At 42.4% G+C, this 27307-nt stretch overlaps 1 protein-coding gene across 1 annotated transcript in view; it reads right to left on the bottom strand.

Moving 5' to 3' along the window:
• Positions 1-585: 585 nt before the first annotated feature.
• The window catches only part of gabrb2b (gamma-aminobutyric acid type A receptor subunit beta2b), an 87376-nt gene continuing 60654 nt past the window's right edge, over positions 586-27307 (bottom strand). The window contains exons 6-10 of the mRNA XM_079507382.1: positions 13363-13500; positions 8845-8997; positions 5662-5906; positions 3457-3597; positions 586-2224 (exon numbers count right to left, since the gene is read on the bottom strand). Coding sequence (XP_079363508.1) covers positions 1877-2224; positions 3457-3597; positions 5662-5906; positions 8845-8997; positions 13363-13500 — 1025 coding nt within the window. The 3' untranslated portion in view covers positions 586-1876. The remainder of the gene's footprint in view (positions 2225-3456; positions 3598-5661; positions 5907-8844; positions 8998-13362; positions 13501-27307) is intronic.

The following is a 27307-nucleotide window of genomic DNA, read 5'->3' as shown; positions in this document are numbered from 1 at the left end:
GGAACGCACAGGCCAAGGGCTCACCAGCACCAAGTATTTAGAGCAATGACCATAGAGCCACTATGGCTTTCAAGAACTTATGTGCAACTTGTGTGCAAATTTGTATATAAAATCTACCTATCGTATAGTAGTTAAAGGCAGAGCATCATGATCATGTTCTCAGCTGTGAAAACTGTCATTTTGGGACGCCAACCCGACTGTAATTTGTAGAATAGCAGAACAAACAATATATGACTATATATACTGGCTATCGCTAATTATTATATATAAGAATTGCAGTAATCTGGCAGGAGAAGAATATATATGACCAACAAAAAGGAACATGTCATCTGGCATAAAAAGATGACACTTTGTCAGTAGATATAAGAAATATTGTGCTTTTTCATGCACTCTGGTCTTTTCTGTGGATCAAAAACAGGCTTTTCCTTCCATAATTAATACATTACATTAATATTCATTGGGACCTATTTTAAATAACAATTGATATCCAAAGTCAGAGCTGACATAAACATTACGGGTTACATTATCAATATTTATAAAATCTTAGACAGAGGATATTTATATGTACAGTGGCTCAAGGAATGAGGCAATTCATTTCTTTCACATTGATAAGTGCTGGCGCAATGGGTTAGTCCTTAAAAAACAATATAGGTACCGTACAACAATGTGTCACGTATATGTTTAGTAATGATTTCCTATGAAGTAACTTTCTATACTATATATATATTTATATAATGTATTCTTTATAACAATTCGACACAGTGGACTGGATCACCCTTCTCTAAGTAAATAGATGACTAAACCGATGCAAACATTGGTTTGTTTTATGTCATCTCTTGGCTTTTCTGTATTGAGGCAATTCATTTGCTGACCATCAATGAGCTTGAATGCTAGTTGCACCTACACCTGGAATGTTTAGAATGGTCTTAGTTTGTTACCTAATTTCATCATAAAAACAATTCAAAATGCTTTATGGAATAGAGTTAAATGTTAGAAATAAATGATGCAGTGTCTTCATTATAAGTAGAAAACAATGTTTGCGTTTCACAATGATTTAACTTTACACAGCATTGTAAAATGCAAAACAGCTTCAGAATATCAAGAAGAAAACAATTCTAATATAGATTATTTTCTGTCTTAAATAATTTATCTTAGAAAAAAACGAAAAAAAAACATCAAATATTGTTGTACTTGTATTCTCATGTGTTGATAAAAAATATTGGATAATCTAAAACCAATATCTATGTAACTTATTCCTTACTAAGATTTTGGCAACAGATTCTATTTTCTGTAGAGTTAGCAAAATAAAAAACATAAAAATATATGCAAACAAACATTGTAAAATGGCAAAATACACAATTCACAAAATAATCAGTGTAAAATTATAAACAGTTACTCAGAAACAGGCACCATGTATATGTTTTTAATCTCTCCTATAAGGTTTCTATGTGTTAGCCAGCAATTGTGGTGTTCCAACTTAACCCCTCGAACCCCAGCATGCCCATTCTGGGGGGGGGGGGGGGGGGGGGGGGGGGACCCCATATAGTTGAAGGGAGTCCCTCAGGGCTCTGTACTAGTGTTTTGTCTGTTTTCTGTTATGGTGTGGGGAAAGCTTTAGCTGAAAATAGCCACTCGACAAGCCAACAAGGTGATGCAATACGGCGGGTTGTGAGCTTGTTGATCTGCCGTTTTGGTGGGGTGGGGTTTAAGTGGTTAAGGTGGATCCAGTCCTGACATTGATATAGTATATACGTCTCGTCTTGCAAGATCGCACACAAATAAATTAAACAAACCAGATACAAAATGGAAACAAACAACATTTTCTTGTTTTTGTTTTTTGCCCTTATGAAGTGAACAGCCCCCACTCCACCCTTCCCTAATTAACGTAATAAAGCCAATACACGACGTTGAAGAAGGAGAAGACAGTGGGGAAGATGATCCTCGACCACTTGTCAATAGAGTTCACGTCGGCCAAGTCGGGGATGTTGACTTTGAGCTGCGAGGCGTGCCTCCGTAGCCGGCCCTTCTTCTGGGTGTTGTGGCGCTCCAGCGCATTGCGGCCGAAGTTGTGCCTCGCCAGCCCCGCCTTACGATACTGTAGGGCGGAGCTGTCGTACGTCAGCATGGTGTTCCGCGGGTCGTTGAGGCCGAGGGCCAGCTCTGATGGCCCCATGTCGTTCTTAATGTCCAGGGTGCCCAGGAGGATGTTCTCATGCGAGTCCATCTGCCGGTGCAAAATCAACTCATTTATTCATTAACACTCTAATTGCCCGGGGTTATTTAATCCATTAAATTATAGCGCCCAATCGATTTATAGCAACGGAGCACTTTTACCGACGGACCGGATGTTGTTTCGGATGTGGCTGTAGCAGCTAAATGATTTAGATCGCGAGTTATTAACGTTTTAAGATTTTCGTTGTCGTCGGCTAAACGGGGGGGGAACATTTTCGATGACGTCTCACTGTTGCGCAACATTGAGGATTGCGCAACAGGCACTCCTAGGCTGTGGAGTGATGCGATCCGTTTTCATATCAATAAACTTCGTCTTTTGGATAAAACTTTGTCTTGGGCGCTGGGTGCTACCAATAGAAAGGACGGTGAACTTCATCCTGGGCGATTGGGGTGTTAACAAACTGGAGCACAGTCGTCACTGAAGTGGGGCTTGGCACGTGCACTGTGTAATCTATGAACAAGACTACAAAGTCGGTTTAATCAACAGTTTTAAGACCAGAAGACACTGAAATAAAAAGGGTCAGAAATTGCAGCTAGCAAAGACAGAATTACTGTATGTGAAAACATTATTGCCAGTCATAGACAATATACCACTTGTTGCAATTCAATACCACTGTATTTTTATTTGATTTACGCCTAGCATTATTTATGTTTTATTTCAGATGGTCATGGTAATTAGAAAGGGCACGGGCACGAGGAGAGACATTTGAGACAAGACAGGGGTCGGATTCAAACCCGACTTCATCGGGCTTACGACTAAGGATTATGGTCTATGCACTAATTGGCTGAGCCATCAGGTACTCTGGAAAAGTGTTGTGTTTTCACTCTTTTGAGTTTCAACTAGAGATGTCCCGATACTGTATCGGTATCGGGAAAAGTATCGGATCGGCCCTTTTTTGTCATATCGGGTCATATCGGTATCGGTGAATATGCCAGTCTAACCACAGATCCCACACAGGGGTAAGGGGTTGACACTATGGCAGGTAAATACAATGTTGGGACATGTGGAGTTTGCTTTGGAGTTGCCCAAACTGCAAGTGCACATTTGAGTGAGGAATCTGCTATAAACACAACACGAGAAATATAGCTAGATAGCTATAAACACAACATGAGATCACGACACTGGTATCGGTATTCGGTATCGGTCAACACAGAAATGGAGGTATCGGGATCGGATCGGAAGCGAAAAAAGTGTATCGGGACATCCCTAGTTTCAACCAATACCTTGTTCTTTTGATCGCTTAATCCTAGTCCTGCATCATCCACAAAGATGGGCTCCCACATTGAGTCATGCCCATCCAGATCCCTCTGTTTCATTCTGGCATACAAAGTATCATCCCGCCCGAGAGCATTTCCCACCAGCCACTGTAAGCATACAAAATTTGTCATGGTTATTTGACGTTGCAAAGGGTAAAGTAATGGGGATGGGTTTGGCGAGCTGCAGTTATGAGTGCATTCAAAAGGTAATTGCTTTCTTCATCATCTCCGAGAGGCTGGACCAGCCGGGTATGGAGATGATGTTTTCACACCGGTCCGTCTGTACGTGTCTGTGTTTTCTGAGTTATTCTTGATCATAGCACAACTCACACTATACTGGAACTCGATTTTTGCCATTTTACATATTTGTTCCATAACTCGGGCAGGGGGCCTATTCTAGATTAAAATTGCCCAATGGGGCCCTCACATGCCCCCCGTCAAATGCACATATACTGTATGGAGTCAAATGCAACATGCACATCATGACGTCAGACACAACATAAAACAAATTGATGTCCTTGGGGACCCAGGCAGTCAAATGTACATACAGTTTATGGAGATTTTCAACATGCATTGATGTCAGACAATATAAACCATCCAATCGTGAACTGATGTCAGACATAACCAAACCGGCAGGGCCCTGCAGATATACGGAGATCGATCATGCACTGATATGAGACAACTAACACTCCTGAGGATAGAATGCATGCTTTGAGGGCCAGAAAAGCAGCTGAGAACAGGCAAGACCAGGTAAGTGACACCGACCATGCAGCGATGTGCACAAAGCAGTCAGATCAACATGCACTGATGTCAGACACAACATGAACTCCAAATAGCAGGATCGGTGTTGCAACAAAGGTGAATCAACCCCCATTTGGAAATGCACCCAAAAAGCGCTTTCACTTCTGACCATAATAGAGAGTGACAGAGACTGTAATCACTGGATACACCTATCCAGTGATTACAGATGTAGAATAGCTTTGTATACTTGTGTCATTGGTAGCACATCAATTCTGAGTACAGATTCAAAATCAATGGAAAATCATGTAAAACTGTCTAAACATAATCATAGTGAATCTTAAATATAATGAAAAGAAAAATGACACTTAAAATTTGAATCAAAACATTAATTAAAGACCGTGTGTAAACAAAATCACAACAAGACTTTATATAAAATATAAAAATAAATGAAATACTGCTTCAATTTTTCTTCTTCAGCCTTTTTAATTATTGTTATTATCTTTTACAGATTATTTAAACATTTTACTGAACTCTCAGATTTTTGTCAGTGGGTGTTCCACTGCTCAGCTGCCTTGACTGATTAAACTATATTAGATGTTTTGACAGGATATCTTGTTAACTTTGTGCCAGAAATGCATACATGTTTACCTGCGATGACGTACACGTCATAAAAAACTTCCCCCCCCTGCAGCTTCCTCCGTTACGGACGACTGCAACCCATGACTTATACATCTCTGGGTAGGTCACCCTGCCTGCCGGAGATATACTCCAACGAGCACACCTTTCTAGATGTATTTTGGCTAGGCTAGGTTAGTATCCATCTATTATATCATGGGAGAAAAGTAACTGCTCGTTGTTGTATTCACCAATAACTTGTCAGAACTACGAACTCATACTGTTTGTATATGAACTCCATTATACAGTAGGCATTGTAATAATATTGCTCTCATGAGAGAAAACTCAGTTTTTCTACCACTTTTCCTTTCTATCGGTGTATAGGGATTCCAGGGATTCTTTAAAAATAACGTATTTTTGCTGTCCATAATCCATCACTGTGCTATGATTTGGTGAGTGTCCTTGACTTTTTGACTTATTTGGTTTAGCTCCAAAAGGAATTTAAAGTGGACTATGAGCGTAATACGCTAAGGCAATTGGCAGATAGAACTTTCTACCTCTCTTTCAGATGCCTGTGTGTCTCATCTGTATTCCAAACATGGGCAGTAAAAGTGTATTACCGGTATACTGTTTTTCCTTGGCACAGGACAGTAGTCACTAATACTATAACATACTAGGTTTTACTGGACTCCTTAGAAAAACAAGGAGAACAAAGTTACTCAAGATGAATGTTGTACTGGGCAGTTTATGAAGAAATCACCCTTGTTAAACCCTATACAGTACTGTATTCATGAGAAGGAAGCTGTTGCTACCTACCTTGTTTGGATCCATCCTCAGCTTCTCATTGTTGGCCAGTGCCGTCTTCTCTGCTGCCTTCTTCTGGCGCTGAGGGCCCCGTCCAAAGAAGATGTAGTTGACCAACGCATACTCCAGAAGAGCCAGGAACACAAAGACGAAGCAACCCATCAGGTACATGTCGATGGCCTTGACATATGGGATTTTGGGGAGCGTCTCTCTCAGATGGGTGTTAATGGTGGTCATGGTCAGCACCGTAGTGATACCTGGGAGGGGAAGAGACAGGCCACGTTCATTTCAAAATAGGAAAGGTTAAGAGAGAGTTAGGATCTATCGTTTTGTTTGGGATACTAACTGGCACGGAGAGAAATGTAACTTCACCTCCCACACAGTTAGTATCAAAGTGTCAAGATTTAGTTAGTGCCAGAGTTAGTGTCCAAGTGTCCGTGAGCAAGACGCTGAACCCCAAATTTCTCCCGATTTGCAGGTTGGTGCCTTGGATTGTTTCCTCCACGATTGGTGTATGAATGTGTGTGTAAATGGGTGAATAAAATGCAATTCAATCTATTAAATCTCATCAAAATGCAATAGAGGACATACAGTAGACAGTGCATTCAAATTTGTTTCCCCATGAGGAAGAAGAGTATTATAATGAAGTTGTAACTTTGTTTCATTAGGAATGGGTCCTCTTCAATCTTTTCTGTTCTAAGTTAATGAGATGTTGACATTGCTGAGGAGTTATTTTATTTACTGTATATGAACAGTATATGACACTCCTGAATGTGAAAGCACCTGTGTGGTTCACACAATAATAATTCTCCACCTGATTAAGTCGGCCACGGCCAGTGTAATCCCTCAGTTTGCCCTGTGAGTTTAAACTCTGCATACAACGTGGTGCACCTTAAGTGATTAAAGGATTTGAAATTCATATCTAAACCTTGGTCTATGCTCATTAGCAGCGAACCCCTGCAGAGAAAATGTGTTGCTCAAAACCTTCAAAAGCCTCAAGCTTGCATGCCCTCGGTGAGGGCAAGCCGAGGGGATAGTTACTGTCAGCCTGTCTCTGCAATTCGATACATTGACTTTGTAGTTACTCTGACTGACACCATACGAGCCCCCACTGACTATCGCAGGGCTGTCGAAGGCCTTGCTTCATGCTTCAACTTTAATTAATCTGTAAAATGAAAACTGAGAAGGAGTCTGTCACTGAAGTTGGCCGACTTCACAAATGTGCTAGTCATCAAACCTGCCTCATTACTGAATTTGTTTTGCGTGCTTTATGTTTTATGAGATAAAAGTATGCCTTCATGGCTACCCATAATAAGATTATATCATCCAAAAGCTGTATAAATTCATTCTACCAGTGTCTATAAATGTCATGTTAAACCTTCAAAATATGCTATATTGGTATAGCGGCATTCCAGTGTTTTGAATTCCAGCTTAATCAAAACAACTTCTTTGTTTTACCTCAAGAGTAGAATAATCTTTATTTGCCATTTGCACAAGTGCATATACTGTAGGACATTTTTAGAGCTCAGCTCCCAGGGTCAGCTGAGCTCCAAAATAATACTATTAGTATTATTATTATTATTATTATCGGTTTCCGTGACATTACTGCTTTGGAAAACTCATTTACACATGAAGGCAATACACACTCTCAAAAAGTTTGGTTTCAAACGAACCTTTGATGCATAGTTCTCCTATGCCACCTGCATAATTCTACTGGAAGGCAGAGGCGTACTGGGTGTACTGGAGCCGTCTGTGGAGTGTCTGAGCAAACAATGCTTCCATGACTGCTACAGCCAACAGGCATCAATCTTCAAAACGGGATTCAACTTTCCCCAGCTGTGTCTGTGCCAGCTCAACAATGACAACAATGGGGTTGGCGGTGCACACTGCGGGCCACGTGATCGAGGCTCTGCGGAGAGGCCTTCTAATGCCTGAAACTGGGTCAAAACAAAAGTGGCTCCTGTTTGGATCGGAGGTGACCCAGCATCTCCCAATATCGCTCCGTTTACCAACCCGGCCCACATTATGGAGCATTACTGCTATTATTATTTTTCATGAAATCCCCATGCGTGGCCTCTCTCTCAGATCACCAAATGCAGGCCAGTCTTCAATCAGCGAGATTGCTTCTTCGTCTAAAGCGAGACCTGGATGGAAGGCCGGACGGAGAGGCCGGTGAAAGGGAGGAAAGGTAAGAATGTTCCTAAACACAGAACCATAACAACACACAGACCTCACAGGCTACTCCATGCAGTTCTTAGGTAATCGAGGATGACCCGGCTGTGGGCTGGAGTGGGAGATGGTGAAGTGACATAAAAAAAAGAGTTTGTAGGGTCTGATCAGACTTGCAAGATAAAGATATGGGGGTGCAACCTTTGGTTGCTTTGAAGGCCAGCATCAGAGTTTTGTACTCTGTATGCGGGATGCTTGTGTCTTCCAAAAATGTACAGAGCTGCTCAAATCAGCATTCCAGATAGGCTTTCGTGACCTCACTGTCACTTCAACATGGACCTTTTATACAGTTGTTTTTTCTTTTTTCTGATGAGCTGAGGTACATAATTATGCACAAAGATCACACTACATTTAAAGGTCTTAAATCAAATTTAAAAATACATTTTTAAGTAGACCTACTGTGTATCTATAGGAAACAATCCGGAAGAAAAACGGAGAAATATTTTGTTAGCTTACCTCGAGTCTCGAGTCTATTATATCGCTAGAAGCTCCAAAGCATTCATATTTTATATCATTGAGGACGTGCTAGGACGTGTACACACATCCTTTGTACGTGTCGATTGGGTTCCCTAGGACGTGTGGAGCCGTCCTACGGACGGAAACGGTTAAGGAATAGGGAAACTAGGGGTCATGTAGTTTTGTTTAAAATGTCCTTTTTGTTTTTAACCTCAATCCCTGCACTACTCTCACTGTTGGCCTGTAGAGGCTGTATGGTGTGAGACAACCACATCTCCGATATACAGAGTCGCCAGCTGCCTCTCTTCAGCCGACAGTAAGGACTTTCATAGGGAGAGTAATGCACTCGCACGTTCCTTTCCCAGTCCTGAAAAGCAGAGACAATTTGAAGTGGAAGTGCTCAGAGGCGGCCGCGAGCGCTCCTGAATCATTGAAAACGGATGCCTCGTGGACGCATTGCCTTAAGTGTGCTTTTGACCACATGTTTCAAAATGTACCGGAGAACCTCACCTAGAGCCACCCTCGCGGCGGATGCATCATAGTTGATCCAGAAGGAGACCCAGGAGAGGATGGTGATCAGGATGGAAGGCATGTAGGTCTGCAGGATGAAGTAGCCGATGTTCCTCTTCAGCTTGAAACTCAGGGAGAGACGAGGGTAGGAGCCTAGCGAAGCAAGAGGAGAGGAGAGGAGAGGAGGAAGAGGAGGAGGTGATGTAACATGTGGGGGGCGGAGGGAAAGGGAGAGAGAGCAAAAGAGCAAATAGAATCACCGTTAGATGAAAGAATATTTCCACTGACCTTGGGTCTCATGGGCTTTATGTATCCAGGTTATGCAATCTCAGACCCCCATCACTCTCAATATATCCGACCTATCAGAAGCAGTTATTGACTTGCCCGGTACACTAAAGACATAACCAGTGGTATGCCCACCCATGCCCTCAACACATCATCTCTTATCACATTTTCAAAAGACGTGACACAGCAGTAAGGTTTATTCTCTCCTATAAGTAGTATCAGCACTCACCAGTTTTGCCAATACTTGTGTTTATGTACACTATTGTGAGAGAGGGCTGTGGGTCTCTCTCTCGAGGGATCCTTTTTGGTTTTTGCTTATCTGTGCTCTATCTGAAATATGTCCCTCGGCAGGTCCTCGGTTAAGGCAAATTGTGTAAGTTTGCACCTTTTCGGTCCTGTGGGAATTGATGGGACTGTGGTATCTCTTGTCTGATCGAATCAACCAAGCAGAAACCCCACCGGGAGTGCATTTTTAAAAAGTGTCCAAGCATGGCACAACACAACGTCAGCGAGCTAGACAGAAACAGAAAAATGAGCTAGACTAGAATTGAATGAGAATTAATAATAATTACCTTTGGGGTAATTTGTCACTGTTCAGTTGCATATGGGAGCATATGTGCTATTTCCCTAAAATCAGGTTTTAATGGGTTATATGGGTGTATAATATATAATTTCTCTTTTAATTTGTACAATGAACATCATACAACATCAAACACTTGAAAGCAGCAAAATATGCCCCTCCAGTTCACAAATATCACCACTTACAGTTTTGCAATGTCCCGCCCTATATTTGCATACCCTGGTTGATTTATAGCCTGGTTCCAGACAAATCTGGTTGGCTCGTCACCACTTCGTCAATGAAGTTCTCCCACAATTGAGAGGGGCCAGACTTAATCTGCCTAGGGCAATATGCATTGCAAAGGCAGATGAAGGCTGGCTATGCGAGGCCAACTTACAGTAGCATTGTAATTTCAGTTAGGAAGCTAAGTATGTACACCAGCTGTATCACTGAATGATGTCCCGCGAAGGTAATGGGCCAGTGGGACAGTGAGAGGGTGGCTGGATGCAGACGCAACAGCCAAGCATTATTATTCATGAGGCAACAAGGACATTGTCTGTCCTCAGAGTCAAACAAGGCTCAGGTATTGGATTAATGCCAGAGCGCTTCTGCTGATGCCTGCCTTTCTGCGCGACCCCAGGGTCAGTCCCTTCACTGTCGCAATAGACAGCACGCTAAATGGGAATACCCCCCCCCCCCCCCCCCCCCGCCCCACCACCGCCTGCCTTCCACATCCTGGCATAACATAATAGAGACTATACTACACAAGACGACACAGGTACGACACGCACAAACACACACGTGTCCAACGAGCACCCACATACAGTACAGTATACACACATTTTCTATGCATCCAGAAGCATTGTGTTATTAATGTGGGGGCTGCGCATAGCAGTGGGAGCCAGCATAGACAAGGTTAGCCCCTGAGACGACTGCCAGAGCTGGAGTGCGGTGCCGCGCTATGCCTAATTTACACTCTGTCGCACACCAGTGCCGTGCGGCGAAAATGGCTGATGTACAAGCTCACAACACACAACGCCGGCATATTCAACGGAGTATGAATCATGCCTTAATTGTGTTAATATGTCCCTCTCAAGTACAAACCTCGACCACCCACACTGTGCTCAGCAGAAGCACTGACCCTCTATCCTATAACAGCCCGTATGAATAGGAAAATGTAAAGGGAACTGAATAAGTCATGGTGTCAGATAGCATTCTTTTTTGTTTATTGCTGTTAAATAAGTCATGAAGGTCCTCCTGTTTCTGAGGCGGAGTGCTTGAATCTAATCTACATTCACGCAGGAGTTCAACTCTTAGGTAATTAGCTAACTCTCTCATCCAGAGCAATAAGTGCAGATGAATATGGAGAATGAGTAAGCATTTGCATACTGCCATCTTTGCAAGTAGTCTGGTGGTAATAACATTACCAAGCATAATGTGATGGAAAGATTATTTGTTAACTATTTGTTAAAAACAAGACACACACACACACACACACACACACACACACACACACACACACACACACACACACACACACACACACACACACACACACACACACACACACACACACACACACACACACACACACACACACACACACACACACACACACACAGTTGCATAATACATTGAACATGACGCCTCAATTCCACCAGGCGCAGCCGTGTTGCGGAATGTATGCAACGCTCTAGACAATGCTAGTGATTCAAACAAACATTTCATCCCAGAAGTGGCGTATGCACAGCTTTTGGTAAAGTATGCACCTATCTATCTATCTATTTCATTGTTATGTTTGCTCTACGTGGAATGCAGCCAAATAAACAACACATGTCATATTGACATCATACAGTATTGTATGATTAGTCTAATCTTGTTTAGTCTATTACTTTTCACTAGTGTTTCAGGTCTGTATCAACAGAATGTTGTAGGTGATTGCCAAGTGAGATTTCCACTATTTGGTGCAGTAAAATGTTACCATATGTTTTACCTGTGATAGACTATGACCTTCCCACATGATTTGAAAATCAGCACTGTGTTACACTATTAACACATTAATAACTGCCAGCCTTGCCAGGTGGTAATTAATGAATAAATGTTTCCAACACTGCCAGTGTTTTTCAGTGAAGACCCTCATTTTGAAGGCCCACGGGACCCGAGACTTGAACCGGATGTAAACAAACGTTGTGTGGAGTGATGGACGATTGTCTTTTCTCTCCCGCAGGGGAAATTACGTTCCCAGAGACAGCATATAGTTCACAGCATTTAGAACACAGGGCAGCCAGATACATATGAAAAAGTACATAGCTATATATAGTACATTAGGCCCACTGATGTGGAAAACACTGTAGGTGCTGTACTAATTCTGTTACTGTGTCAAACTTCCAAACCCCTTGATTGCGTGGGCCGACAATACATTCAAGCTTACTGCCCTCAAACCACAGGCCACAAAGCATTCGGAAATAACGCACTGTGCAATGCAAACTAATGTTGTTGTATGATAATGGGGGAGGGGTTAGGGTTATGATGTCACTAAAGTGGTGTATTTCGACTGGGCCTTTTGACTCAAAGGCTTTCAGCTTTCAGTAAGAAACCAAAAATACACAGGGAAGACATATTTGAATATTATAGCCATACCTGGGAGTCTATTAGAGTGTTAACACCATAGACACATAGCCTATGTGAAAAAGTAAAAAAAATCATGGTACTCCATCTTTAGCAAGGTATTATTGGCCAAAGGGGTCTGCTAGTGTGCAAGCACACATATGCACATCACATATGCATATCACATGTCAATTGTGTTCCATTTGTACTGAGTGGTAAAGGAACACTTGTGATTTTAAAGTTCACTGAATGGCTATTATGGCTAATTTTAAAATATAAAGTAGAGGTCGCACAGCTCGTAATCGTATTCACGATGCCAAAAACACTTTTTATTGGATTACCAACATTTCGACATTTCTTGCCCTGATGTTGTTGGTCGAAACATGTTGGCAGCTGCCTTTTTAATTTAATAAAGGCGTTCCTCATTGTTTTACTTTGAGTGCCCGGATCCTCTCTTTTTATCTATGTCTTGATCCCGTGTGAGCACCTTTTTATCATTATCACGTTTTGCTATCTCCGTTGAGCACCTGGTTAGTTCCTCTTTATCTCTAATTTCGACAAACAAGTTGCCATCTTCAGGATAAGAAGAAGGCAATCATACCCTGAAGAAGGCAACTTGTTTGTCGAAACGTTGGTAACCCAATAAAAAGTATTTTTGGCATCGTGACTACGAGCTGTAGTGCGACCTCTCCTTTCTATTTTAAAGTGTGTCTACCGTGGTCAGCACCTCCCTACTTTTGGTGTGCGCGCTTACCTTTTTGTTTGCTATTATGGCTAATTTCAAATGGCATTTCCTAGCAGCACAGAGACCAGCTGAGCCACAGGAGGGAACCCACATGTACGTCGTACAAATGTACAAATGGAACCTAATTGCTAATTTAAGAGTCCATTTGGTATTTCTTCACTCAGGCATATAGGCGGGCACTCCCTGGAACCCACCCCAGGGACCCCTGGGAGTCCACAAACCTGTGTCCTAGCTGTATGGCATCCGGTGTACAGTATATACAACTGTGTAACTGTGAGGGGGGGGGGAAACATCATCAAACATACTTGCCATGGAACATTACCTGTGGAAAAGACAACATTCTTGGAAATGAGATTGTGGTCCACTATAGAGAACTGGGGCAGCTCTATTCTCTCCACGCCAGTCACAGCACCGTTCCCGCCTCGCCAGTAGAACTCGATGTCGTCTGTGGTGTAGCCATCTGCGAAGGGAAGACAATCATTACATGAAGAAGCTACTGTGTATTGTGTTCATTCGTGCAGGTCAGAACATATGGGCAAAAATCTGAAATGATGAAAGGGAGAGATGACAAACCAGCATATATAAAAAAAAGAAAAGAAAAAAAGAACACACACATAATTGGGCCAGAGAGAGAGAGTGAGATACCGGAGTGGTGCTAAACCATTTTCTGCCACATGGACCACAATTGCAACAAGTCTTTTAATTGCAACAGGGCTTTTTGTGGTAGCCCTTTAGCATCATTGTACAATGCACAACTGTATCATGTGTACTTTTTGCAAACTGTTGATAAAGTATTCAATCAATTCATACTATCAGATCTTCAAGATTGTAGTTCTACATGGTTGTATAACATAGATCCACAAATGTAATTCGACTTGGTCGAGCAACACCGTCGCACGGAGACGGTGACCTATAAATCAGGATTTACTTTATCAATGGTAATCTATTACATAGCATGGGCTCACTTCAAAGAGAGTACCTGTCAATTAATTTGCATTAAACAAATACATTCTAGATGCTGTTGACACCCAATTGACCCCTCATTATAATAGTGCACCAAGCCACAGCCGAGGGGGACTGCAATATTATTATGCAAGGTATGTCGTTTTAGAGTGAATTATGGCACAACCTGATTGAATCGTTACCATCAATATTGTTTTTGTCATCATGTCCACCATCATCGCCATCTGTTGTGTTGAAGGGCATATTCAAGGCTCAGAATCAATTTGTTGATTGGGCTGCCGTAGCGAGTGGGTATACAATATAGGGCACGGTCTCCCAAACAGTGGGTCGGGGATCCGTTTTTTTTGTGGGTCGTGAGTAAATATCGCCTGTAATTTCATTTCCAATATTTCTCATCAACTTTTCATCAATTCAAAAATACAACGTATTTCATGAATAGAATCGGAACAAAAAAAACATCTACGTACGGCACCTACGGCAGATCTACGTACGAGCTTGTAGATCTGCTATTTTCACTAGTTTGGGTCCCGGGCAAACATCTAATTTCTCTTTTGGGTCTCGAGCTAAACAGTTTGGGAACCACTGCTATTAAGGCCGTGTGGGAATCGGAATGTTCACTGTTCGCCCATCAAAGAGAGAGAGAGCATGTCCAGTCTATGTGTCAATTTGGATCGGCGGTTCGAATCCCGGCTCCTCCTGTCTACATGTCGAAGTGTCCTTGGGCAAGACACTGAACCCCAAATGTGCTGGTTGGTACCTTGCATGGCTTCCGCCACAATCGGTGTGTGAATGTGTGTGTGAATGGGTGAATGTAATGCACAATCTATGTAAAGCGCCTTGGATAAAGGCGCTATATAAATGCACCATTTACCATTTACCAAGGTGTCACATAATCCCTAACAGCTCCCCTATGCCGTGTGTACTCATCTGAGACACCTGAGTAACCATCTGCTGGGCAAATGCAGGCCCGCGGAACGAGCGGTAAATACACACCTGAATAATAGGGATGAAAACATGTAAAGTGATAATTTATTAAAGCAGCTTTCACGGGCGGTCATGGCGTGACCACAGAATAGCTGCAGGAGCCCTGAATGTACCAACATGACCCAACGCACACGGGAGCAAATCTGTGTTTTCTGTGTTTTGTCCTGCGTGCTGCTAAATGTTTAAATACAAAAACCGAGCGTCTATTCTCCCCCCTGAAAAAGAAAGAACGAGGAAAAACAAACAAATCAGTAGCCTAAAGACATGTACATGCGCCACACTCCACCCCCTGTGCTTTTTCACTCTCGTTGCAGCGAATCGGTGGTGGCCATGTCAGCGGGCTGCAAATTACACACTGGGAATAATAAATGATTGAGTATAATGCGCTGCATTGTAGAATCACCGATGTACTGTAATAAAAAATTAATATTAAAGACGTCATGGGGGGGTAGTGAACTTTCATCAGACCGTGAAGCATGGGCTCTTGCATAATCCACTGGAATGTCTGTGTGCTGGAGGGCATAGAGCAGTGAGCTCAGAGGGATGAACGCATGCAGCGCAGGGTGGATGATGATGATGCCGAGGCCTCTGAAGAAGGGGGTGCCTGCCCGTGCCTGAGATGTTTCTTAAAGTCTCCTACTATACACAGAAAGGCAAATTATGCATGCGAGTATAGTATGTATGTGTGGTTCTGCAGCATGTGCTGAAAGGGATCAAATGAAATACTGCCATATGCAGAGGCTGAAACGTGGCTCATGCAGCTCTCTGTGGCAGTGTTTTCTATAGCCTACGGAATGCAAATGAACAACTGTGTCTTTGTTCCATCGATATGTGTAAGAAAATCCCAGCGCAATTATTTGTCATGCTTCTAGCAGATATAAACATTGTGTGTGCAGTGTTGGGGGGGAGGGGGGGGGGGGGCGGGGGTAGTGTGAGGAAACGATAAAACAGAGAGTATACTGTATGAATATACAGTGCATAGATTTAGTGTATACACATACAGAGTGTGGTGGATAAAGAGGCGAGGAAACTCCCAGTCGCATACTGTATAGCCAACCGTTTCAGTGAATACTCCTGAATACATCACCATTCCTGTCTTTAACATTCTATCTTTATTTCCCCGTCTCTCTCAATCGCTACCCTCTCTTCCGACACCCTCCCTCTATTTCTTTCTCTTTCTCCCTCTATTTCCTACCCCTCTCCCCCCCCTCCTCTCTCAGTCTCCACCTCTCCTGCCTCTCACATGCCCTGTTCTCCTTAATTAATACTTGTGTGACCCATTTAGCTGCTTTGAATTATTAAAGCCACCCCTTCGCTGACTGCATCCACCCATCCTCACGCTATGACTGCCTACTGTTCCTGTTGGCTAGCAATGAAAGTAGTGGAATCCTGGCACAAAGCTTCTATTTTAAGTGTGTACTCCATCCTTTTACTGCATTAACCGTGGTGTCCCTATTTTGTTCACATTTTAATACCGGCATGCATCACAATGCGTCGCCATGCGATGCATTGTGAGCTTGTGGAGCGCCTATGTTCGCCATTTGTCGAATGATGAAATATACCCTGTAGAGCTTAAGTGGTTCACACATGGCTTTTTCAGCACAAGAATCCATGTCTTGCAGTATTCACCTCAGCATTTTCATGTGAAAACGTGTTGGGGTTGAAGAGTGACACGTGTGTCATCCCTATTTGAAATCCAAGCTGATAATGATGAGGCATCTCTTCTAAACGTAGGCCCTATAAGCTTTCCATTTGAAAAGCTTTCTGAAAAGCCTTTTCAAGGCTTGAGAAAATGCAAAGAAACACATACGTACACCCAGCTGTTTTCAAAGCAGCACAAGGGAAACTCAATGACCAAGGCATTAGATTCAGTAGCCATAAGTTCCCCTGCCTAAATTCTGACAACATAAATTACCATTCAAAAGTAAGGTTTTACACAGTCATTTAATTTTTATATATTACAATTGGCTTAAAGGAGGACCGTCTGACAGGCCACGTCGTCACGCTCATGGCCTGAAAGAACGCTGCCTTTGCTTGTCATAGAGGGGCGGATCCAACTAGCGCTAGAAACAGACACTGGCCCCCATTGGTTCACCAACCTATACAGTTGGGTGCCACCGATACTGTCCCTTATCATTTGACCCATTTAGGCCTGACCTCAAAATTTAAAAAAATCCTTCTAAATCTTCCAGTTTTCTGAAATAAATATTTTCACGATTTTTCAAAAATAGCAGACCTACAAGCTCGTAGCGCGCCACTCGGTGGCGCGCTATGAGCTTGTAGATCTGCTATTTTTCAATAGCTAAATTATAACAATGTTTAAAACACCAAAAGGGGTTCCCGCCCAAAATGGGTTAACTGTCCTTTTGCGCAGATCACGCAAACCTCAGCAAAAAGAAAAGGACAATATCGATGGCCTCCAACTGTAGGTGCATGCCTTCTGCTGATAATTTATGTCTCAGTTCATTGCAATGAGGTAAACATTAACAACTTGTAGATTACAGGCGGACACTTAATGATTATAGCACTAAACAACAGATGCCACTGTTGATTTGATGGCAGTGACAAACAAAATATCTGTCTTGGAGATAATTATGTGCCGTCAGTTTACAAGGACAAATCACTTTCATTATTCTGGAACAATAATAAGTAATTTCCAAATAATGAGCGAGATATGCAATTCTTCCGACTTGTGAGCACATCAAAAACCCTTCTCTTAAATATCTTCCCTGGTCTTTGGGCTTGGATTGTTGAGGTGTGCCACATGCACTTAATTCCATTGTTTCTACGTCACTGAGCCTGACTTTATAATATTACACTTAGCCTCCATTCTCTGTCATGGTTGATATCAACCACAAATAGTGGGAAAAGAGAGGAAGAGGCAGAGAGAGTGGCAGTAGCCCACGTAATACCATGTCGCTTGATTAACTGATTTTAAACAACAATTATCACGACGATGAGACCAACATCGAAAATAGCTGATCTAAAAGAAGAAGAACGCAGTGCATTTCAACACGCTCTGAGCTCGTTAATCATAGTTATTTGATATAGAGGGGAGGGGGTAGTATTAGTTTACCAAGTATAGAGGGTTTAAGTGGTGAGGGGGGAAGCAGAGTGAAAGCGAGAGAGAACTCTCCCTGATATGTACAGTTGGGTGCCACCGATATTGTCCCTTATCATTTGACCCATTTAGGCCTGACCTCAAAATTTAAAAAAAATCCTTCTAAATCTAAAAAAAATCCTTCTAAATCCTCCAGTTTTCTGAAATAAATATTTTCACGATTTTTCAAAAATAGCAGACCTACACTCGGTGGCGCGCTATGAGCTTGTAGATCTGCTATTTTTCAATAGCTAAATTATAACAATGTTTAAAACACCAAAAGGGGTTTTGCGCAGATCACGCAAACCTCAGCAAAAAGAAAAGGACAATATCGATGGCCTCCAACTGTATGTAGCCTAATGCCTCTCAGTTAGTTATCGAGACTGCAATGTCAAACTGTGAACAGAATGACAAGTGACGACAGATAGAGGGAACGCAAACAAGATGGAGTGAAAGAGAGGGAAAGGAGAAGTCTCCCAATGCACTGCCAGGGTCTCCTCGAGTGGGGAGAGATTCAGACCCAACCTATAGACTTGATGAACTCAAAGTTGTGAGTTTCCTCCCACAATGTTAAGTTGTTAATAACCTGGGTAAAATGTGCAGCATGGGAGGTAAAGGGGAGACACTTTATTGTGAAGGGACGACACTATGAGGAGAGGTGTTGTTGCTGCGTATTTGTCGAGAGTAATGGCTGTGCGTGATATTGAACAGTCAAAACTGTTTGTATCAACAGAATAATTATGTCATAGTTATATTTGGGGGCCTCATATTTGGTCTTGAAACGGGCCTCCAGATTCCTAAGGCCGCCCCTGTTCAGATCACAGCGGTCTGCTACACTAGCAAAAAACATTCCTCTCAAGGATTCCAGAATCTGGGAACAATAAATGGACCTAAAAATAAATGGATTTGTTGGTGATAGCATCAGCCGAGATAACAACATAGAACGGAAAAGAAGGGCGAAAAAGCTATTTCACTTGAATCCTGGCATATCTCACTGGGTAAATCTAACTGCAGGCTTCTTCTACAAAGCTTATGCAATAATGTCTCAATTGATTTGTTTTAATGGGCAAAGGAGGGTTTTAAATGGAGATAATAAAGACAAAAATAATGTAGCTTCAAGCTTGGGTAGATCCGTCTATTTTAAGACACATTTCTTTCCAAACTACAAATTAACAACATTGAGATATATTGACAGATTATTTATTGTCATGTCATGCAATAGCAATCTCAGCTGAAGTAACAGATTAAACACTTCTTCACTTGCAAACATATGGCCTTTTCACTCAAAACTGAGTGTCAACTTCAGCAGAAAGCAACATCCCAAAATCAAAGACTGGCTTGATTCTTTATCATCTTAAAATGTTTATGCTGTGCCAACAACCAACTCCCTGAATTCACCTAGAGGTTCGGGACAGGGAGAGCCATGCAGGGCATATGGCAAAACATGCTAAACAGAACAAGAGATGCTGTTGAAACATCCCAAGAAGACTTGTAGTGTTAACAGTGAATGCACTGGGAGGGTTTGTTTCCACAGTAACCAGCTGTACAGGCACCGACTGAATGCGTAGCAAGAGACTAGGAGTACACAGTACATCAGTATGCACATCACACAGTGCCATGTGCATGGTATGAATCTACAGACAATGGATGGATCAATTCAAACTGGTTCAACCTTCTGAGTAATCGTGTGTGTGTGTGTGTGTGCGCGCGCGCGCGCGTGCGTGCGTGCGTGTGTGTGTGTGTGTGTGCACGTGCACTATGGGGGAGGATATTCCACTTCTAAACAAGGCTCAGATAAATTTTTGATCACCATGCAGTTCAAAGCAACTTTAATGTTATTCTTGGTGTCCAATTAAAAGTATCTCCAAACTTTGTTGGTGTGCGGCGAGCACAGCCGGTGTGTGTGCCTGGGCAGGAATAGGAACATCTAAAGCCAAAACAGATAAATAAATAAACCACACAAGCCCCAGGGTGTGAAGCATTCGCTCCCAGAGGACGTGTGCAGTCTCCAAAAAACTGTGTCTGATAGCAATGACATAGCAGGCGGAGAAATCGGTGGAGGATCTGTCCATATGATGTGGGTCACTGGTGTGGAAAATGTGACTATTACTTGGTGGGGATGCTGTGATGAGATGATAGTTTCACTGCAACAACACTGACAGCGCTGTAAAATAACCGTAATAATGTGGCATTGGCAATGATAAAGACAAACCAACGTGCGTGCGCACGTGTGTGTGCCCATGACCTTGTTTGTGAGCATGTGTGTGGACTGTCTATATTCATGGTCCGATACTACCATGGTTCTCACTCTACTCGTTTGAAAGCAGTCGTGTTTGAATGTCACTCTCTCCACTGAGCGGCCCGTCCGTCCCCTCAACAGTTATTTAAGCCATGCAGCATTAACAACATGTATGGCAGCGCGCCTCAGTGTTCTGTTGTTAATGGTTGAGTGACCTGCAGGCTCATGATGATTTATTGAACAGGTGCCCAGCTGCTAGACTTGTGAAATCAATGTTGCATCCACTTTTGCAAGAGCCAGCCTACTGTGAAGGTGGAGCGACAGCAAAGCATATTCGTCGTAAACTACATTATCGTAACACTGACCCAGACCACCAGGAGTTTAAATTTTTTGAATGATGCATGAGTGTGTGTGTGTGTGTGTGTGTGTGTGTGTGTGTGTGTGTGTGTGTGTGTGTGTGTGTGTGTGTGTGTGTGTGTGTGTGTGTGTGTGTGTGTGTGTATGTGTGTGCGGGCGGTGTGGGTGTGTGTGTGTGTGTGTGTGTGTGTGTGTGTGTGTGTGTGTGTGTGTGTGGGCTGTAGGCAAAGTCTTGTATGACCTACTGCACTCACTGGAGCCCCCAAATGCACATGCATTATGGATATTCTGGGTAAGACGAAAGTAAACAAATGTGGACTGAGAAGGCTAAGCATGGTGCCTGAGCATCTCTCTCAGCATCCCAAAGAACCATTCATTGTTCAAACGTTTGCATTTCAAGGGTCCTCAGTTTTATGCATAGGCCACAGACAGCCATTTTATGTTTTCTCTTTCATTCCATGGGACCAATCTACACTGTAAAGTCCTGGGTCAAGGACTCTTACAGGTCCATTTCCATTTGGACTCTAAAGGGTCCATTTGGGTCCATTTATACACTCTCTGTGTTTCCTAAAGGTATGGGTCCATTTGGTTCCTAACTGTCAATCATTTAGCTGCCAACGCCCTGCAACAGGGGTGCTTGAGGAGAGAGCCCACATTGAAGTCTATGGCAAACCAATAAGTTAAACATGCGAACGTGCCACAGGTCAGAGTAAGGTATATATATATGGATTTCATGTGGAGAAAGGCTGGTGTTAGCACTGCAATGGATCAAAGCTACAGTTTGTATATGAAATGTTAATATCTAGGTGTGAACAAGTTCAATCTATGATTACGTGGGTGTCTGAAGTTTCAGTTCTCTGTTTTCAGACTTTGAGAGACGTTGTTTATTGATCCATTTATTAGACCAAACAAGTAACTTTAAAATGGAATCAAATCCCTACTTGATTGAATCAAATACCACTGTTGTTTTGGTAATGTGGGGTTAGGGTGCTTCACAATAAAGAAGGAATTACAAACAATAAAAGTCACACCTGTGTCTGAAGTGAGGGGCGCTCTCATCATCAATCATCATCATACATCATCTCATTCCGGCCAATCACAATTTGCGTCCTCACTTTTGTCTTCAATGTTTGTGTTTTCACACACACTCAAAACTCGCCATTCATTGTCAATGGCATTCAATGTTTGTGTTTGCACAAACACTCGAAACTGGCCATTCATTGTCAATGGCATTCAATGTTTGTGTTAGGACAATGTTTGTGTTTACACAAACCCTCAAAGCTGGACCAAGGAGGGTCTAGTGCCCCCCAAAAAACAGGACACAAAACACACAGAGAACCATTCAAAGGTATATTCTGAACAGATGTTTAACCAACCACACATTAACAAGACAGGGTCAAATGACAGCATGGCATCCCTGTCGATCTCTGATGTTATGCGGCTCGGTCTACGAGGTCAATCATCTATCTATGATGTCAGTACTATGATGACAGTCAACTTGGTAAACAATATGGTGACTGATGTCGAGCAAGACGTTGAACCTCTAACTGCTCCTGATGTGCAGGTTGGTGCCTTGCATGGTTTCCTCTGTCATCAGTGTATGAATGTGTGTGTGAATGGGTGAATGTAATGCACAATCTATGTACTGTAAAGCGCCTTGGATAAAGGAGCTTGTATATAAATGCACCATTTACCATTTACATGACTCAGTCATCTATTCTATGACATCAGTCAGCATATTTTTGCCAAGTTTCAGCCCATATCAAACCTCCATACAACTCCATACAAGTGGGCCCAAAACCCAGTCTGGCAGCAATATATTATTACAGGTTATTTGGAGTGAAGTTGGAGATCTTTTTGGATTTCCAGACACACTCCATCCTTTGGCATTTGTGCCAGAAGCAACAAATACTGTCATACATCCATGGGAAAGATTTAGTAGGGTACCAGGGGGATCTAATCTAGTTTTTAAAAGACTGCACTAGCAAATCTACATCGCCATGAGAAATCAGAACCGAGCTTGGATCAAAGGCTGAAGAACATTTCCCAGCAGAGAGGCGGTTTAGAATGTGAGCGCGAGTAAACACATTTACAGGGTCGATTGTCTAACTTAAAAGACCAATCAAGCCGAACACATGAATGGTCGGTAAACATGTCCTCAGAACAAAGTCCAACCAGTTGCACTTCACATCACATAATCTGTCCAGACTGATAAAATGGCCACGTTAAGAAATGTAGCAGTGAAAGCGCTCGTAGCATCACCCACATGAAGGTTGTTAAAAACAATAATAATTTAGGATAGAGGGCAGTCTCTGAATTCCCATACGAAGGAATGATTTGTGCCAGGAGGGACAGTAAATTAAAATGCGATAAAAAGGATTTCATGTCCAACTTTAGTCATCTGTAAGTCGGATGAGGAGAAGAGCCCACAGCTCACTACCCAACATGTAAAGCAGCTCTTAGGCAACACAGCACGTCCTCCACCCGTCCTTCATTTCTGGGAGTGCTGGGGGACCATATTCTACGCTCTTCTACCAGGTTTTGAGTCAAATGGAATGGATCAGTGATTCTCAAATCTTTTTAATTTCAAGAACCCCGATTTGAAATGCATTAGATTGATACATTATTTATGGTACCCCAGTCTATTGCAGGAGGATGCTTACGAACACCAAAGTACTTGTAGCGGTGCCAGTCCACGGGAGAATAAACGAAGAGAATAAAACAAGCCACTTTATTTATTTTTTTAAGATTCCCTCTTCACCCGAGTCTATTGAACATGAACATATTTTATTGTTAAGATTATGATTTGGTTTGTTATGGTCTGTCATTTGGTCCAGAATTCAGTTAGGCCTACTGTCTATCAGAGTAATGTAGGTATAGATGTGAAATAGCCATTGATCCCAGCTGTATTTACCTTTGCAGGTAATGATGCAAAGCATTGTGAGCTTGAAGATTGGTTATTTTCAAAACATTTTGAAATATTCTGAAATATTTTGGGAAAAAAAGAAAAAAAAACATTTGGGAACGGGACATTTGCTGCCTACTTATAGTAGTATAGATACAGTAGTAGTACTTTTGCAATGCTTTTAGTACATTTTGAAGCCAATACAAAGCCAATACAATTTTTTTTGGAAATTGGGACTTTTACTTGAAACAGAGTATTTCTACATTGTCAGTCATGTTGATACTTGGATGAACAAATCGGAGAACTTATTCCACTACTGAAGAAAGGCACTCAACAGGAGGGACAAGGTCAAAGGCAGGGCAATCTGATGATATATCTAGGAGAAACCATTCACTTTAATCCATCCAAAACTCACAGGAAATGTTCGAAGTTTCACAATACTCTTAACTCTCCTCGGCCTCAAATTCACCCCGCCGCCACCCCAGTGCGCAGGTCGCCAACCAGAGGGCATGTCAAGCAGAGTCTGGTGATCAAACACCAAACACATCAACAACAGAATACAGTACACATCCTGGACAAACACGAGTGCAAACAACAACACAACAGCACAGAGGGAACGGAGGAGGGGGGGGGGGGGGTCAAAGCCAAACACAGGAGCCATCATGCTATACATCAGCAGCACGGCAAAAAACTGCAATCCACAAATACACTCTGCAAACAGTACACTACATCTGACTCAATCCCAGAGGGGTGGGAAGCTCATTTTGATCTTTCAAACTCATCTGCCCAAGTGGGAGCAGGAGCGTGCCGTTGTGGTAGATGTACAGTATTTTATTACATTCGAATCACACCCTAGAGAGGGCTTAGTTACTCTAGATAAAACACACACGGCATTCTAATTGTGTTGCGCCTTGAGTGCTCTCATAATGCAGATTACTGGGAGACGTTTGGCCAGTGATTGCTACCGCTGTGGGCAACGCGTTGGTCATCACACCTATTCTGCAAAATAACAATTTAACCCATTAAGACTTCAGGCCGATTCCACAAATGCCTTCTAAATCAGTAGTTCTCAAACTTATTATAGGCTACTATAATTCAGAATGATTAAAAAATGTTTTAAAGCCGTAGAAAAATAGAACACTGACGTTGAGAGAAATAATACCATACAATTAACATATTTGTTTTAAAAACAATCTTGAAAGAACTACTGGTTTAGAGGGCATTTGTAGAATCGGCCTCAGGTCTTAATGGGTTACCTATTAAAACCTGGAAAGCATCGGCTGTCATTCTATTCTAGATTTGAACCACATTAAAGGAGCATTCAGTGATTTGGGTGATTTGGAAAATCACCCAGTCCGCCCCGGTAACAAAATGTGCACATGCACGCTCTACAGTGGGGGGAAGTGCAACAGGCCAACAGCATGTGCACCAAGGCCCGCCCCCACTCGATCATGATTGGAGGAAGGCCCCTCTCATCCTGATTGGATGAAGGCTTTGCCACCCGCCACCAAAACTGAAACTAGGGTTTTTTGACCCCAGGGGCTCGCTGGGGACAGGGAGGAACTCCTTATATGGTCAGCACACTCTATAGTAGGGAGGATTATCCAGAAAAAAAGAAAAAACTATTCATAAATATCAGATATACAAGGGGGTCCGCAGCCAAATAAATAATGAACGGGAAATTCAACAAAGACAGGACATTAAAGCTACAGATATTACATACTGTAGGCTGTAAATACAACTGGAGAGAATTCTGACGGACATTATGTTTTGCTCTTTGACTCCAGGGACTGTCTTACTAATGTACGACGTGCCCTTTAAGTTGTTTTCTACCTTTCCTTTCCTCCCCCGCGCCTCCTCATTCAACATACCACTGAGAGCAGGCAGACAAGGACATCTTCAGCATGATTAATATTCTATTCTACGACTTTTGTTGCATGTGTTAATTTGACGATCATAACAAACGCGTGAACTTTCTTGTGGAACTGAAACATTGTGGACTCATCGCTCCTTGCACAAAATACCGTTGCTGATTCAGCAACAACCGCCGCTGAGACAGCTTGTTTTCAACTTTTGTCTCAAACAACTGGAAAAGGTCAGAAGGTAATGGATGAAAAGCCTGATCCATAAGTGAAAGTGCATGGAAGTTATACTCGACCTGTCAAAGCTTGTTAAAACACATTTTGTGCCCAAAACGTCTGTGGACGTCCTGGGTATTACCGCACGTGCATAGCCCAAGACGTCTGTGGACGTCTTTTTTTTTTTTTTTTTTTTATTAAAAAAAATCTAAACACTTTTTTTTTTTTTTTTTTAACACGTGGTGCCAAAGTTTGTTTTTTTCGCCATTGAGAATGCATTTGGCGTTTAAATTAAATAACTCAGAAACTATAAAACATTTCAAAGTAAAAAGTTCCAGCATGTGTCTCCACAGTCAGCTGAATTATAAAAAATGTGAATGGATTTTCTAGGTGAAAGTGATTTTGGGCAGTTAAGCGTGGGCTCTCAATGTGTTAAAACAGACGTTGCAGTGGCTCCACTAGCACTCCAGCATCTTTGAAGGCAGACTAAAGCCAAGCAAAGTGTGTGAACCGCATGATAACCCATAGCGTCCCTATTCTGGGGCATGTCATATAACAGGTGAATGTTAGGCGACAAGGGGTGGACTGGCCACAGTACGTACCGGGCTGGGAATATATAGGTGGGCCGCGACCGTAGAGGGCCGCTCAAGTTATGATACGATATATGATATATGATTTTATTTTTTATTGTTTTGACAGGCAGGCAGGCCAATAGGCGGCAGGCCACCGGGAAAGGTCCCGGCGACAATAGCAGATCTACAAGAACACAACACGCATCGAGCTTGTAGATCCGCTATTTTAGGGTGAACAGGGGGAAGAAAGGAGGGGGCCAAGTACGAACCCCCTGAGGGATTCTGGTCAACAATAGAAGAGAGACAGACGGAGACAGACGGAGACAGACAGCGAGAGAGAGAGACCAAATTAGACATGTGTCCCCAATCAACTGGTTTGATTAAATGTGGTCTAATTAATATGCGCACGCACAGAATGTTTCAAACTCGGTGGAATGTTTGTGACCAAGGTGTTCCTTTATGTTCCTTTTATAAACTCCAAACATGTGCCCCCAGTCTCCCCGTTTGTCTGTCTGTCCTTCTTTCCAGCTGTATCTGTCCAATCATTAAAGACCCAGTGAAATGAAAAATACAGGCATTTTATTTTTTAGTTTCACTCTGAAACGGAAAGATGTGTGTTTTTTAACCAATCAGAGCGTCGTATCCCTCCAGTCTATGGGACGTAGCTCTGCTACATGCGCGACGCGTGCACGCATATGCAGACAAAGTCACAGGCAGCAAAGCTCATGGCTCATTTCTAACCTATAATGTTTTCAGATATATATTTTAGCGTGCTGATTGAGTTTAAAACAAGTAATACACTGGCTGGATGTCATCTTGAATGAGATTAAAAACGGAGTAGTTCGGTAATCATCATCAGCTGTGTTTTGGACGGACACGCAGAGGTGGGAATAAAACAGGTGAATGAAATCAAGATTAATTTGTATTCATGTGAGGCTCGACACGTCATCACACATCACGTTTTCGTTCAAAGGAAGTAATTACATTTTAATTTTGATGGACTTTTGATATGAAAATACACAAAAATGGAAAGTTCGGTATTCCCATATGACCGGATATGGTCTAAAAG

The sequence above is a fragment of the Electrona antarctica genome, assembly GCF_951216825.1.
Source record: "Electrona antarctica genome assembly, chromosome: 8".
Classification (NCBI taxonomy): domain Eukaryota; kingdom Metazoa; phylum Chordata; class Actinopteri; order Myctophiformes; family Myctophidae; genus Electrona; species Electrona antarctica.
The sequence above is the reverse complement of the archived record's forward strand: the minus strand, read 5'-3'. Positions and strand labels throughout refer to the sequence as shown.